Here is a 15,395-nt window from a genome sequence, read left to right as displayed (position 1 = left end):
ACCTTTTCAATGTGTTAGATGAAGCTAGGGATACCAAAACTTATAAGGAATTATAAGAAACAAAATTGTGTACCTTATTCTGTAAAAAAAAATTTAGAAAAAAAAAAAAGATGTGTGTAAATGTAAAGGTTCTATGTAAATGAAATTCTAATTTAAAAACTTAACACAGAATATAATTTTATATAAATATTTATTTATTGAACCACTAGTCAGCTGAACACTTCTATTACTATTTTATGTATACATTCATTCTGTTTTATGTATATATTCATGAAATACTGAGTTTTTTCAGTTGCTCTTTTATCTTCAGGATTTTTGTCGGGATGATATCTTTTAATATTTTCCCGATATATCAACTTTAGATGACTTAAGCTTTCAATATTTTTGAATATTGAGTCAATTTCAGCCTCGTAATCTGACATGTTACAGCCTGAAAAATATAAATAAAATCAATACAAATTATAATGGAAATAAATTTAATTTTAATTTAGTAGCTATCTCTTCAATATTTGAATAAAAAAAAAAGACCTGGTAACATTTGTTGGGTCATGTGGCCAGCGTTACCTGTTGAAAATTGAAAATTTTCAATACTCCGGCTAGGGCCATTGTTATTTTTATTGCTTAGACATATTTTAACCGTTAATTAACGAAAACATTATTCATATTTAAAAGAAAGGCAATAGAGTTTTTCAAAGCTTTTTTTGGAGCCTTATAAACATTTTATTTCAACTCTATGATGACATTTTTAGGTCCGTTCTTTTTATTTTTTTTTCGGCGAGCCATAACTTTTGTTATAATCAAGATAGGGAATTCGTATTAGGCTCAAATTATGCGCCTAAAAAAAATCTAGTGACGGCATTACGGTTTTTTTTTCTCTCAATAACAGTTTAAAACTTAAGACTTTAAGACTAGTCTCGGTCTCGCATGCGTCGTCTCGCATACGTCGTCTCGCGAGACGCGAGACCGAGACCGAGAACTCCTTCAGTCAATAAAATGATACCGATACCGAGACCGAGAGTATCGACTGAAAGTCTCGCCGGTATCGCGAGACTTTGAAAATTTCAGATCGAATTTTTTTTTTTTTTTTTTCTTTCTCGTAACGAATCGTATTGAAAAAAAGAACTGTTATGCAGTACAATACTGCACAGTAAGACACTGCACAGTAAGACATTGACGCTACAGTGACAACGAGATATCTACAAGCCTTATGTACCTATGAAAATTGTAAAGTTACGCCAATTATATTTTCCTAAACTGATATTTTTTGTATCTGATATTTTAAAAGCAGTATTTCACTTCATGGAAAGGGAAAAATACATATCAATGAAGAGAAAAAAAGAAAAAAATCTATTATTTGTTTATGAAATTTCTAAAGTCTTTTGTCCAACTACTTCATTGATTTTTAAAATTTCAAGTTTCAACTTCGAACATTCTTTCTTTTTATATTTTTTCGGAAATATTATTTTAGAAATTCTAAAAATTATTAAATTATGTTATAATTTTGTATGATTTAATTTATCAATTTTATTGATATAAAATATTAATTAAAATAATTCAATATTAATTTTAAAATATTGAATAATATAATATTAATTGTTTTTATTTCATATAAATTTTTAATAAAATAATTATATATTATTCAATCATTTAATTCAATTTAAATGATTGAATAATATATAAATAAACCAATTGGTTTCTATTCTTTTATATTTTACTTAACGAAAAAATATTAGTATAAAAGCGAGACCCGGCGATACTTGCGAGACGAGACCGAGACGAGACCGAGACCGAGACCTAAAATCCTAAAACTGCGAGACCGAGACCGAGACTCGCTGAATCTCGTCTCGTCTCGTACCGCATGAAGCCCTAACAGTTTTCGAGCAAGAAAATTAAATATCCGAATTTTTTGTCAAATTTTGAACTTTTTTTTTTTTTTTCTCAAAAACTATTATAGATAGGGGAAAAAACCCATTAAGCGGGCGATAGAGTTTTTTGAGACGAATAATATGAGCCTTATACGAAGTCTCTCTTTTGATTTCGCGTTGAGTTATTCATTGCGCCGTTTTTAAGTTTTTTTTCGGCGAGCCATAACTTTTGTTATAATCAAGATACGAAGTCCGTATTAGGCTCAAATTATGTGCCTCAAAAAAATCTAGTAACGGCATTAGGGGTTTTTTTCTCTCTCAATAACAGTTTTCGAGAAAAAAAATTAAATATCAGAATTTTTTTGTTTAATTTCATAGTTTTTTTCTTTTTTTCTCAAAAACTATTATAAACGAAAGGGAATTTTGCAAAGCGGGCAATAGAGTTTTTTGAGACACAAAAATTAAGCCTAATACGAAGTCTCTACTATGATTTTGCGTCGATTTATATATTGCGCCGTTTTTATAACTTGTAAAATTTTCACATGAAAACGTATGTACTATTTTAAGTTACATAAATAATAATTTAAGAATGATGAAATATAAAACAGAAAAGATTCACGAATAAAAAACCTTTGGTGATAAATACTCTCTGATGGAAAGTTTAGACACCACAAATTTTTAAGTAAGAAAAAAAAATTTTTTCAAAATTTACATTTTAGTTTTTTGATCAAATTATCAATAGAGCAAAAAACCTATCACGTGGGCGATAGAGTTTTTTAATGCGCTTCTTTTGAGCCTGGTACGAAGTCTCTCGGTTAGTTAGTTCGTAAGTTATGAGCGTTTTTTTCTTTTCGCCGATTAATTCAAGACTGCGGCTGAGCCTATGGCTCCTAGCCTCCGTAAAAAAAAAAAAAAAAAAACAAAACGAACTATTTGATGTTAAAAAAATTTAATGTCAAATAATGATCGATTTTTTAAACATCTTTTTCATGAGCGAATTAACCACAAACACATGATGGTGCTTCATCGCCGCCACCATGTATTTGTTCTATTATGATTGCTGCTGTTTATATATGATCAATGTTGTTATTGTTATTTTGATTTCCACTCGGTACATCATTTATTAAATTATTATTTACTCCTGTTGTTGTTGTTTCATTGAATGATTCAACATTTAATCATCTGTTCCATTTTTTTGTCCTTAACAAATTCATTCAAGATCTTGAATTTATTTCGATCATGGCAAGCACAAGCACTTGAATAACCACTATCTTGTGTATTATTTGATTATTGAACAGATTTCTTTCAAATACTCATTATTTGATTTAAAATATTATTACAACTACCAGTACAAGTCTCATGAAAATTACCAGACATTGGTATAGCACCTGGTCCTATTTTGAATTTTACTGATTTAGGATTACCAGTACATTTATCAGATGTTTTTGATAATATTTCAGTGTCATTGATTGTCTCTTGAAATCCTATACAATCTAAATTACCATCTTTGCTATCTTTACGTTCACGTGGTACCACATTTTATTCACATATTATTTATTGTTGTTTGGTATTGTGATTATGATGTTGCTGTCGTATTATGTCAAGCACTTGAATAACCTCTATCTTGTGTATTAATTGTTTATTTAACAGATTTATTTTAGATACTTATTATTTGTTTAAAAATATTATTATAGCCACCATTACAAGTCTTATCAAAATTATCAGACATTGGTGTAGCACCTCGTCGTATTTTAATTTTTACTGATTTAGGATTACCAGTACATTTGTCACATTTTTCTGCTAATATTTCAATGTCATTAATTGTTTCTTAAAATCCTATACAATCTAAAATACCATCTTTACTATCTTTACGTTCACGTGGTACCACATTTCATCCACATATTATTTATTGTTGTTTGGTATTGTGATTATGATGTTGCTGTCGTATTATGTCAAGCACTTGAATAACTATTATCTTGTGTATTATTTGTTTATTTAACAGATTAATTTTAAATACTCATTATTTGATCAAAAATAACATAATAAATTATATATCGTATATAATAAAAGTTTTAACCTTAATATTCACCTTTGTCTCTTGAATCTTTCATGAAACTAAAATTTTAAACAAATTTTTTTGTATCGTTGTCAACGGAATAAATAAATAAAAATAATTTAAAATTACTTACCTTCATACCGTTACTTTCGTTGCATCCATCTTTTGTTTTTTTTTTTTTTACTGCCCATTCTAAAGAAGTTTCACTTCAAAAAATGGTCCTTCTTGAGAAATTGAGATGAATGGATAAGGATAAGACGTAGTTCGAAGTTACCCTAGCAGTCCATTTTTTTACATCCGTTGAAGTTGACATAAACTGCTAACTAGTAGCTAAAGCAAAATTATAAACGTAGAATAGCCTGGGAACCATAAAATATTATTGGCCAAAGGTGTTCCGACTTTTAATTATAATTTTGATGGGAATTTTTATTTTTCAATTTTAAGGAGCTTTACTCTTGCGACAACTTTTGTTTAAATAACATCTATTTATATTTAAAATCAATTTTTGTTCTAAATCATTTAAAAAAGAAATTACAATAAAATCAGTTAAACATTTTAATTAAAAATAAAAATAAATAAAATAGATTTAATTTTCAAACAAATAAATAATATATATTATCAGTGAAGTGAAAACATAAAACAATCCCCAGTGACAAATTATTATTTCCTAAATTATTTAACCTTCCCTAATCCTATATAAAAATTATTGACTGTGACATTTCTCCGGGGTGTTGTTTTCTGTGCTTCGAGTTCATTTTACCGTTTGGATTATTCGAGAACACCAACTTTAACAGGCGAACATCCAGATTGACACGTTCTCAACAATAATAGTTTCGGATTATTCTAACATCAAGGTACATCTACAATACTACACATTCCCTCCTAACCCGTTACCCTGTAGGGAATAACAAGATAAGAGGATTTTTTAATATTAACGTGAAATACCAAGTTGATTTATTATAATTATTCTGATTATTTTTGTTTTTAAATTTTTGATTTACGTATTCTTCTTGTTTTTTGTTATTTCATAATTAATTTTAATTTATCAACTTAATACGTAACAAAATTGGTGTCAGAAGTGGGATTATTTTGACCAATAGTATTTTATAGTTCCTAGGCTATTCAGTGTTTATAATTTTGCTTCAGCTACTAGCTAGCAGTTTATGTTAACGTCAACAGATGTAAAATATCGGATTGCTAAGGTAACTTTGAACTACGTTTTTGAACAATAAAAATTTAAGTAAAAATAATATAAAAAAAATATAAACAAAATATTAAAAAATGTAAATGTTGCTGAAAATGAAAAGTGATTATGAGAAATAGAAAAAAAAAAATTCTAAGTACTACGCGATATTTTATTATCCCATAAATTTAACAAAAATTGTTTATTAATTAATCATTTTAGATAATTAATTACCAATACGTAACACTTGATAAAATATTATTATTAAGAATGTCTTTCAAATGTCTTGGAGAAAATGACATTCTCGTGACGCACTGAAATTTACTTTTTTTGTTAGCAAGACTTTTCGAATATTTTTAAATATTTTCTTTTTTGAGTCTCGGATCGTACCAAAAACAAGAGACGTCTCGGCGAGAAATCATAATTTTTTTTTAAGGAAGCCATACAAACGATTGTAAGGACTGTTCGATAATTTTTATTTTATCTCTACGGTATAACTGGTATGCTTCCTTTCTCAAAAAAGTACGAGAAATAATTATAACTATCAGAAGCATTTGTTGTCATAATAATAATAAAAAAAATATTTCATTTAATGACAGAGAGCGTCACAAAGTAGCCTGCAGTTACAGTTAGCACCATCATTAGAACATCAGACAGCAGCAATGTTGAGTATACTTGAACGGTACAAGTGGCATCAATTCAGCATTGTAACTTCTCAAATTGCTGGGCATGATGATTTTATTCAAGCAGTACGTGAAAGAATAACAGAAATGCAAGATACATTTAAATTCACCTTACTGAATTCAGTACTTGTAACAAAATTTCAAGATTTAATGGAACTAGTTAATAGTGAGTCCAGAGTGATGCTACTTTATGCAACGAGAGACGAAGCAACACATATTCTTACTGCAGCACGAGATTTAAAAATAACTGGTGAAAATTACGTCTGGGTTGTTACCCAAAGTGTAATTGAAAACTTACAGACACCAGTTGGTAATCATTTTCCTGTTGGGATGTTGGGTAAGAATAATACGTCGAATTATCGATGGTCGTTAGTCTTTTTAATATTTTTGGATGAATTTTTTTGAGTTAGCAGATACGTTCGGATTGTTTTGTGTCTAACATAACTTGTTGATGATAAAATAAAAGTGTACTGACTTAATACTGTTATAACACCTTACTTTATTAATGGTTGTAGAGACTATAAAGATTCAAGATCTCGGATTTATTTTATGTTTTACTCAATGTATTTTCTATTTCACTTCACTAACTGGGCAGGAGTTCATTTTGATACAAGCAGTTCAAGCTTAGTCAACGAAATTGCAACGGCAATAAAAGTTTATGCCTATGGGGTGGAGGACTTTGTGAATGATCCTCGTAATGTCAACCTTAGTTTGAATACAGCACTGAGTTGTGAAGGACTTGGAGAGTCACGATGGAACACTGGAGACCGATTTTTTAAGTTCGTTGATTTTTTTTAGGCTCTATAAGTTAGATATTTTTCAAAATTTCATCTTAATAATTATAACTAATATTTTTTGTTTTTATAGATATCTTAAAAATGTCTCCGTTGAAGGAGACCAAGGCAAACCACATATTCAATTTACTCCAGACGGAGTGTTAAAAGCCGCTGAATTGAAAATCATGAATCTTCGTCCAGGATTCAGCAGACAACTCGTTTGGGAAGAGGTTCGTTATTAGTCAACTTGAATAATTTTTCTTGAACGGATTTTTTTTATAAGTTAATTTATTGAACGCACTTTGATATCAAATCAGATTGCAAGAACCTGCCTGTACAAGTATTATAGATAGTATTATTGATTTTATAAACAAAAAAAAAAATAACAAGCGTCTATCAAAGTACAGACTCAAGTATTTGGAATGCGTGGATTTCTTGTTGTGCTACAACGTCATTGACCTCCGTGACTATGAAAATGTTTAAGTCTTTTTTTACCTTTCATCGAGATCAAAGAGGAATCACGTATCTCTATCTCAGAAATGCTGGTCATTGCAACAGATATTGTCTAACTCAATTTATATCCAAGTAATCAGAGAAATAACCGAGCAGAAATTAAAGTAAGGTTCTGAGCCAAAATGGTTTTGAAACTGATTCGGATCAGGTAGTCTGACCAGGAACGACCTACTATGTCATGAATTTTTCTAGGGTTTGGATCCGATTCTAGTCAGATCAAACCAGGCAACCTGAACTAGGGTTGACTATGGAAAATTATAGAAAAAAAACTTTTTTAATCTTTCATTTATTTTATAACAACAACGCAGTAAACAAAAGAAATATGCAATATTAACTCACACGACCTAAACTTATTTCCCCTAGCAAAACGTGATCCTGTGACTTTCCGATTACAACGACGGGCTCAGCCATTCCGATTATTGATTTTATTGCATTCATAAATTACGATAATTGAAATGTCAATTTAGTTCTGAGAATTACAGGCCACATATTATGGAAAAAAATATATAGATAATCATTAAATTAATAATTTTGACATTTTTTTTGAAAGCTTTTTTTTTTTGTGGTGATTGTATAAACTTGATGTTTTTCAGAGCGGATTCAATTTTGTTTTCGTGATATTATACATGATTTCTAATGTAATTTTTAGAGTTTTCAAAAGTCATCGGTTTCATTGATCACTTTTTTATTTTTTCAGCTTTTTTGTAAAATTTTATATTATTGTCACAAGTCTCATCTTCAACTAACAATGAATATGCTTTCAAATGTAACCCAATAAATTCCTTCATGATTTGTCTATTACATTTATCCTTCATTATACATCGTACTTTTTTATTTTTCTGAGAAATATTAGAGCGATTATCTAGAGGATAAACAGATGTATCGAAATTATTATGTTCTCTACAAATAAACACATAAATGTGTGAAGTAAAAATCTCCAAAATTGCACTATCAGTATCCATGTATACAAAAATAACATCATCTTCGATTCCCTTCTTTATATAATTATAATAATAATTGTAAATGACTATCTTTGACATATTCAAAATAGAAAAACCATCATATATTGGTTTCTCAAAATGAATACTCAATCATTTCATTTCAACAATAAGTCAATCATCAATAATTAAAAAGCTGTGAAAATCAGGTTTTGATATTGAAGCTCTTGCTCCATCTCGACCACCATACCTCGATACTAATTCAATTATTCTCTGTAAATGAGTTGTATTCAACATTTTATCAAAATAAATATTAGTTAATGATTTAAACAAATTTTAAGCAACAAGAAATGTTGCAATGGTACCGAATTTAGTTTTTAACTCAATATATGGTTTCAACCAAGGTCGTTGTTTAAATTTTACAACTCTATGTACTTTTTAATTTTCATTCCTAAAAATACATATTCATCGTAATCTTTATCATCATCTCCTTCAGCTGCCGATTCATCTTAAAATCAATCGACTTTTTTCTTAAGTTTTTCAATAATTGAAAGATGAATTAAGAGATGATTTGATGTATCATTATTGCCTACATAATATAAAACAATTCTTTCTTGACGTCTCTTTTTTTTTTATTTGTACTATTTGAATAATCAACACGATCAACCTTTTTTTTATCTGATTCATCATCTGAATTATCTATATTATTGATGCCATATACATTCATTTTTGTATTATTATTTTTTTCAAATTGTTTAGTTCCACACCAACTGATGTTATCCCATCTGGATTTAATTCATTTTTGTGTTTCAAATCTCGTGCATGGCAGCTAACACACCCAAAACAAAGCGATAACTATTATGATAATTAATAAAATTTATGACTGATTTCGTTTTTGTAATCTAATCAAGCGTTTCGATAAACGTTGATAAACCACTACATAGTCATTTATATTTATTGTCAAATGTAAAATTCTATGCAAGATCCAGAAATACCCACTTTCCTTCTTATTTAGATCAGCCTTGAAAATCTTTAGTCCCTATTTCCATTTTTTCTTGTTGAATGATTTGAAAATTGCAAGTCAATATTGTGTTGAATTTAATATACCTTTTTCTGTTTATATATTGTCAAAACGATCAATCAACATTATTTTTGTATCTAGAAGGAATAAATCTAAGTTTCTATGTGATATATTAACAATTGGATTCTTGCATCAATAGCGTCAGCATGATGTTGGTGTATTGCAGGTTCACCAACATCATACCTCCGTTTTTTTAAAATGCTTCAGTTTGAGTTTCCAGGAAGTGAACAATGTAATTGTTGTACCGGTCATTTTCTTTTGAGATGCTCTACGACCACCCAATGATCTAATAGAACGTTTTATGTGATCTGGTGTTTCGCAAATATTTTTAACAATTCTCTAAATTTATTTGAAGCAAAAAGAGGAAGTAAGTAATTTCAATATATATTATTTTCTCTTTTAAATTTTCTTTTGTTTTTGCAATTATTAATTTATTTTTTATCTTTTTACTGTTGCTATCGTTTCATTGGTGCACGTAGTTATTATTATCTTCTCTTTTTATTTATTCCTTTAACTTTATCAAAAGACCCGGAAGGTTCTTCGACTCTTTTTTCCCAGCGCGAGAGAAGTTACCGGGTAATTATATAAATAGGTTGCGTGTGTGTGACGTCACAATTCCTTATTCGTTCAATAACTCTTCAAATATCAATTTTAAATTTAAAGTAAAAATAGTTGCCTTGATGTTTTCCTATCCAATAAGCCTACCCTTGAATTTTTCCGATAAATAATAAAATAGTACAGTACCCCGTGTTCCGTCGGAAAGAGAGGTGAGTGAGAAGAGAGAGAGAAAAAAGGTAAAATTCATTTTTTGTAAAATAAAATAAAATAAAAAATAAATAAGAGATAAAATTTACAAGAAACATTGGGCTCGCGTGCCTAATCCTCTGATGGCACGAGTCAATGCCGACCAGTGCCTCAGACTGACAACTTTTGCTATTAGAAAAACGTTGCAGTTTGAGGACAATGGGGATTAGGCCGCTGACCTCGAAGACCACCCAGTCTTTCGGAAAATAAAATAAATGTGAAAACTAAAAACATTTTGGGAAGTTTGTCGGGTCCAAGCGACGCTTAGTTATGCAAGCGTCGTTTGGCCTTCTAGAATTTTCCAGAATTTTTATGTTGAGGCCCAGAAGCTAGTTAGCTTCCTCGACCTTTTTTCAGTTTTAGTTGCATTCGCAATCTTGTAACCTACGCATCTGTCTCTTGTCACTGCTCTGACTGAAAATCAACTTAAATAAATTAACAATTCAATAAAATAAATTCAAACTAATTTAATAAAAAAATTAAATAATAACATGAGATTTAAATAGTAATTTAAATGTTAATTATTAAAATTAAACGATAACAATTAAAAAATATTACTGTGTTGATTATTTAAATGAGTTATCCTAAAATCATTACTAGATATAAATCCCTTAACGGGCAATATATCCAACACCCCGTAAATGCCATGTCACAGTTTTTATTGAAAAAGATTCTTCAAACTTAAAAATGAGCCAGTCCGTCACGTTCTCTTTTCCTCTTTAACATTGCCGGTCTAATCTCTTCGTCTATCTCTCCGTCTTTTTTTATACATGCATCGTTCCTATCTTCATTTCACTTCAATGCGTACGCAACTTACATACGGATACACACATCGGATTGGTTCTCGGTATACAGGAATGGTTTGGCCTGTTAGAAATTTTTTTTTGTTTTTAAACAAATAAATAACAATTGTTCCCCAAAATAGCGTCTTATTGAACAAAAGAAGTGAAATAACATCGAAATAAAAATTAATTTTTATATACAAAAGAGACTCATTTTTGCCTTTTTTAATGAACAAAAGATGTAAAATAATAAATATATATGAATAAAAAAATTAGGCACTTTTTTGAAAATTACAAAATCAAATTTACAAACTATCGTAAGAAAACTGCCTAATTTTTTTATTCATATATTTATTATTTTACATCTTTTGTTTAATGAAAAAGGCAAAAATGAGTCACTTTTGTATATAAAAATCAATTTTTATTTTGATGTTATACATATTCATTTCTTTATTATCAATTTATATATGATCATTTTTTTATTATTTTTATTATTTTTTTATTTTTTTTTTTATTATCAAATTGGTGCACGTGGTTATCTTTTCATTATTGTTATGATTTAATTGTTGCATGTGCTCATTCTTATCTTCTCTCTACATTCATTAGAAGGTACATTTATTTTTTTATTTATTAATTTATCTGTAATTTTCGAAAATAATTTTCGTTTTGTTTTTTTGTTTTTGTTTTCAGAGGACTTCTGCGGAGAAAAAATCATGAGACGGGAGAACAAGAAGACGGAGTTGTAATAATAGTAATAATAATAATAATAATAATTCTTTTCAAATAATAAAATAATTGCTGCTGAATATTTTTGTTTTTCTTCCTTCCTTTTTCCTTTTTTCAGCATACAATTTTACACTTTTTCGATTTCTCAATTTCGTTTTTTTTTAATTTTTCGTTGCTGTCTTATCATTTTCATTTATTCGTTTTTTATTCGTTAATTGCTCCCTTCATACATTTTCTCAATGATGTTTATTTTATAATATTTTTTTGCGCAACTGAAGGTCAGGTAATATCATAACTTCGTTCATTATTTGTTTGTTAATTTACTCATTCATTGATTTATTCAGTAATCAATGTATTTATTCACTCCTTTTTGAATTTAAATCTCTTTATATTTCTATCTTCTGGAAGTTTGGAAACTGGCCAAAAATAAAGAAATTTTTTTTTTTTGTTTTATTATTATTTTTTATTTTTTGAAACTTTATTTCATTTTATTGTTTTATTTATATACATTGATATATCTTTCGAACCGATTCAGGATTGTATTAGCATCATACATAATTGAACCGCTCGCGGACCCCTCAACTTCCTCAGGGTAGAAAGCGTGCAGGTCCATAACGAGAAAACATCGAAAATAGTTTGTTACATACATAAATGAAGGCAAAATAAATATTAAGATGTATAAAAAATTCTGAAAAAAATTCTCTCCATCTTTCAGTTCCTTTTAATATTCCGTACAAATACATATCTTCACGTATCGAAGAATTTTCAGGAATGATTGAAATTTATTTTTATGTAATGCACGTATTAGTATCCACGTTAGTGTTTCAATGTCCAACCCTGAACTGGATATTCTTTCTCAAATTTGAAAAACTCTTCATATCATCTGGTTGTTTCTAAGTGAGTTCAAAGGCAATGATTGTTATTACTTAAAATAATTATTTTTATAAATGATTCTCCATGTTTCAACAATTTCGAATTTCCAGTATCACTCACCTTCTACTCTCAGCATCCTATGGGGTTGAGTCATGGTTTTCGAGATACCACTCGATTTACATCTAGAAATTTTAAAGTTTAAATTTTTTTCGAAACACTTTTTTTCGCAAATTTAGAAAAATTAAGTGGCTGCTCTAAAATTCAAAAATATACCTTCTCTTTTTCTCACGTTTTGCTTATTGTCCTCGCTTCTCTTTCCGCGAAAAATTTATTCAACCATCTTCTACCCACAATTTTGCAATTTTCCGTGGTCCCAATCAATCAGATCTATGCACTAGGGTAGTCCTTAAAAAACGTCATATAAATTTTTTTACTCTCACCTTCTCATTTGGTCACAAATATGTTTTAAAAATCTCATAAGATTTTCAGAATTTTTATTCAACATTGACCGTTGATCGTTTTCTTCTCAATCCTTAAATTTGTTTTGACGATAACTAACAAATTTATCTACCAATTTTCTTCATACTTGACTTATTTTTATTTTAAAATCACGCAGATGTATGTCTTATGATTGATCCATTTAAACATTGATTGTGAAGAGAAGTTATAACGACGTTAGTAGAGTATAGGGAGAGATAGCGGGCAGCGTGCTGTTAAATTAAATTAAACAGGTTTTGGGAGTCGTTTTTTTACCTGCCCCCTTTCCTTCTGGGCCGCTTGCTCGCGTTCCCCCCTCGAGCACCGATAAACTCGGCGGGGCCCATACGCGACTCCCCATAGCCTGATAAAGTACCCTCAAAAAACTACCCTCAAAAAAACTACCCCTATTAATTGTTTTATTTATAATCATTATTTTTCTTATTTTTTTTATTATATATATATATATATTTTATTAATAATTTTTTTTTTTTATTATTTATTTATAGTTATTATTATTTATATATGTACGTATGTATAATGTATATATATATGGGGCATTCCAGGTCAAAACACCGAGTCATCGGCCTGACCCCTACCGATTCACTTGAAACTTTTTTTCTAGGTGTATTTTGGACCGACCAATTATTTTTTCTTTTTTCTTTTACTATTTATTTCTCAAATTAGACCAGGTTTAAAATTCTGAAATTTTTCCTATATTATCTCGAGGTAAAAACAAGTCACCCATAAAAATTTGGGAATGGGCCGAGAATAATTACTAATTTTCTTCTATTACTGATTAAAAAAAAAATTTTTTACCAATTTTAAAATAATCTAATTTTAGAATAATCTAATAATGGTTTCTTGTAGAGAAATCGAAAATAAAAATGAATGATATCTGGACAAATTTTTGTTCTTTCCATATTTCGAGGGTAAAAGCTTCAAAAATTGAATTTTAAGCATCGCAGTTTTTCGATCTTTCCATCCTTAAATATAGGGAAAAACAAAATTCATCAAGATATCATTTATTTTTATTTTTGATTTCTCTACAAGAAACCATTATTAAATTTTTCTATTTTTAAAATTCGTAAAAAAATTTTTTTTTAATCAGTTATAAAAAAATTAGTAATTATTCTCGGCCCATTCCCAAATTTTTATGGGTGACTTGTTTTTACCTCGAGATGATATGGGAAAAATTTCAGAATTTTAAACCTGGTCTAATTTGAGAAATACTCGATAGTAGGAAAAAAAAAATTATTTTATGGTGTAAAAATGGTGGAAAAAAATTGAAAAAAAATAAGGTCGTTTTTTGGTCCAAAATACACCTAGAAAAAAATTTCCAAGTGAATCGGTAGGGATCAGGCCGATGACTCGGTGATTTGACTTGGAATGCCCCATATATATGAATAATAATATTATTTTTTATTTTTAATATTATTTTTTTCAAATGTTATTTTGTGATGTGTGCACGCGCATAGGTGCAAGCAGACTGCAAGCAAAAGTGGCAGCAGAAGTTTGAATGAAGAATGTGTGTGAGTCAAATAAGTGTTAGTGTAGGGCGACCATGTTTGGTAGTGCTTTAGAACTACACTTATGTCTATAGCGCTCCGTTACTTGAATCTGAAATGCGTACTTGGTTATTTAACAATAACAATTGTTTTAAAATTGCTTCCCAGTCGCATTACCGAACCAATATTTATGCCACGAAGGGCCCGTATATTGATAACGCTATTTTTTATTCTCGTGTCCTGAAATTTTTGTGGCGCCACTGATGAAAAAACCAAGTTCTTTAGTAGTATCAGGGGTATAGCACTACGTGTATTTCGGTAGGGGCTTATTTGGCAGTCTAGTTCCTCCCGATTCACCAGACAAGATCTAGTTATTTTAATATTAAATGATAATCTCATTTATTTTCTACAATATCGGTCTCAATTCTACATTACCAGCTCAAAAGCAGATTTCGTCAAATAAATTAAAATAATATTAAAGAAAGCATAATTTAAATTTTTTTTCAATCCAATTTCAATCACAAAGTTGTCATAAAATTTTAGAATTTGAAATTTTGAAATCAAATAAATAAAAAAATATTGACAAATTGCTGAAAAAAAAATGTTGCTAATATTTTTCCCATAGCTTTTTATTTATTTGAATAAATGAATGGTCATAGGAAAAATGGTAGCTAAGGAAAGGATGTTGTCACATGTTAATTTATACGAAATTAATTTTGCCAAAGAAATTAACATGCAGGCAACATCCTTTCCTTAGCTAATATTTTTCCTATGACCATTTATTTATTTAAATAAATAAAAAGCTATAGGAAAAATATTAGCTAAGGAAAGGATGTTGTCACATGTTAATTTATACGAAATTGATTTTGCCAAAGAAATTAACATGCAGGCAACATCCTTTCCTTAGCTAATATGTTTCCTATAGCTTTTTATTTATTCAAATAAATAAATGGTCATAGGAAAAATATTAGCTAAGGAAAGGATGTTGCCTGCATGTTAATTTCTCTGGCAAAATTAATTTCGTATAAATTAACATGTGACAACATCCTTTCCTTAGCTACCATTTTTCATATAGCTTTTTATTTATTTAAATAAATAAATGGTCATAGGAAGAATATTAGCTAAGGAAA

The 15,395-nt window shown here is 29.0% G+C and overlaps 1 protein-coding gene across 10 annotated transcripts in view; it reads left to right on the top strand.

Moving 5' to 3' along the window:
- LOC122859542 (glutamate receptor ionotropic, NMDA 2B) overlaps positions 1-15,395 on the top strand; it is a 414,324-nt gene that overhangs the window by 188,965 nt on the left and 209,964 nt on the right. For 9 of the 10 annotated variants that reach the window (XR_006374357.1, XM_044163202.1, XM_044163197.1 and 6 more), the window contains 3 exons: positions 5,704-6,124; positions 6,383-6,566; positions 6,655-6,793. Coding sequence is in view for 9 of the 10 variants with exons in the window: in XM_044163202.1 (XP_044019137.1) it covers positions 5,704-6,124; positions 6,383-6,566; positions 6,655-6,793 (744 nt within the window). In the remaining variant the exon portion in view is untranslated. Of the gene's footprint in view, positions 1-5,516; positions 5,627-5,703; positions 6,125-6,382; positions 6,567-6,654; positions 6,794-15,395 lie in introns of those variants that run through there. The other variant, XM_044163203.1, reaches the window with a different exon arrangement.

This window comes from Aphidius gifuensis, linkage group LG6 (assembly GCF_014905175.1).
Source record: "Aphidius gifuensis isolate YNYX2018 linkage group LG6, ASM1490517v1, whole genome shotgun sequence".
NCBI lineage: Eukaryota > Metazoa > Arthropoda > Insecta > Hymenoptera > Braconidae > Aphidius > Aphidius gifuensis.
The sequence above is the reverse complement of the archived record's forward strand: the minus strand, read 5'-3'. Positions and strand labels throughout refer to the sequence as shown.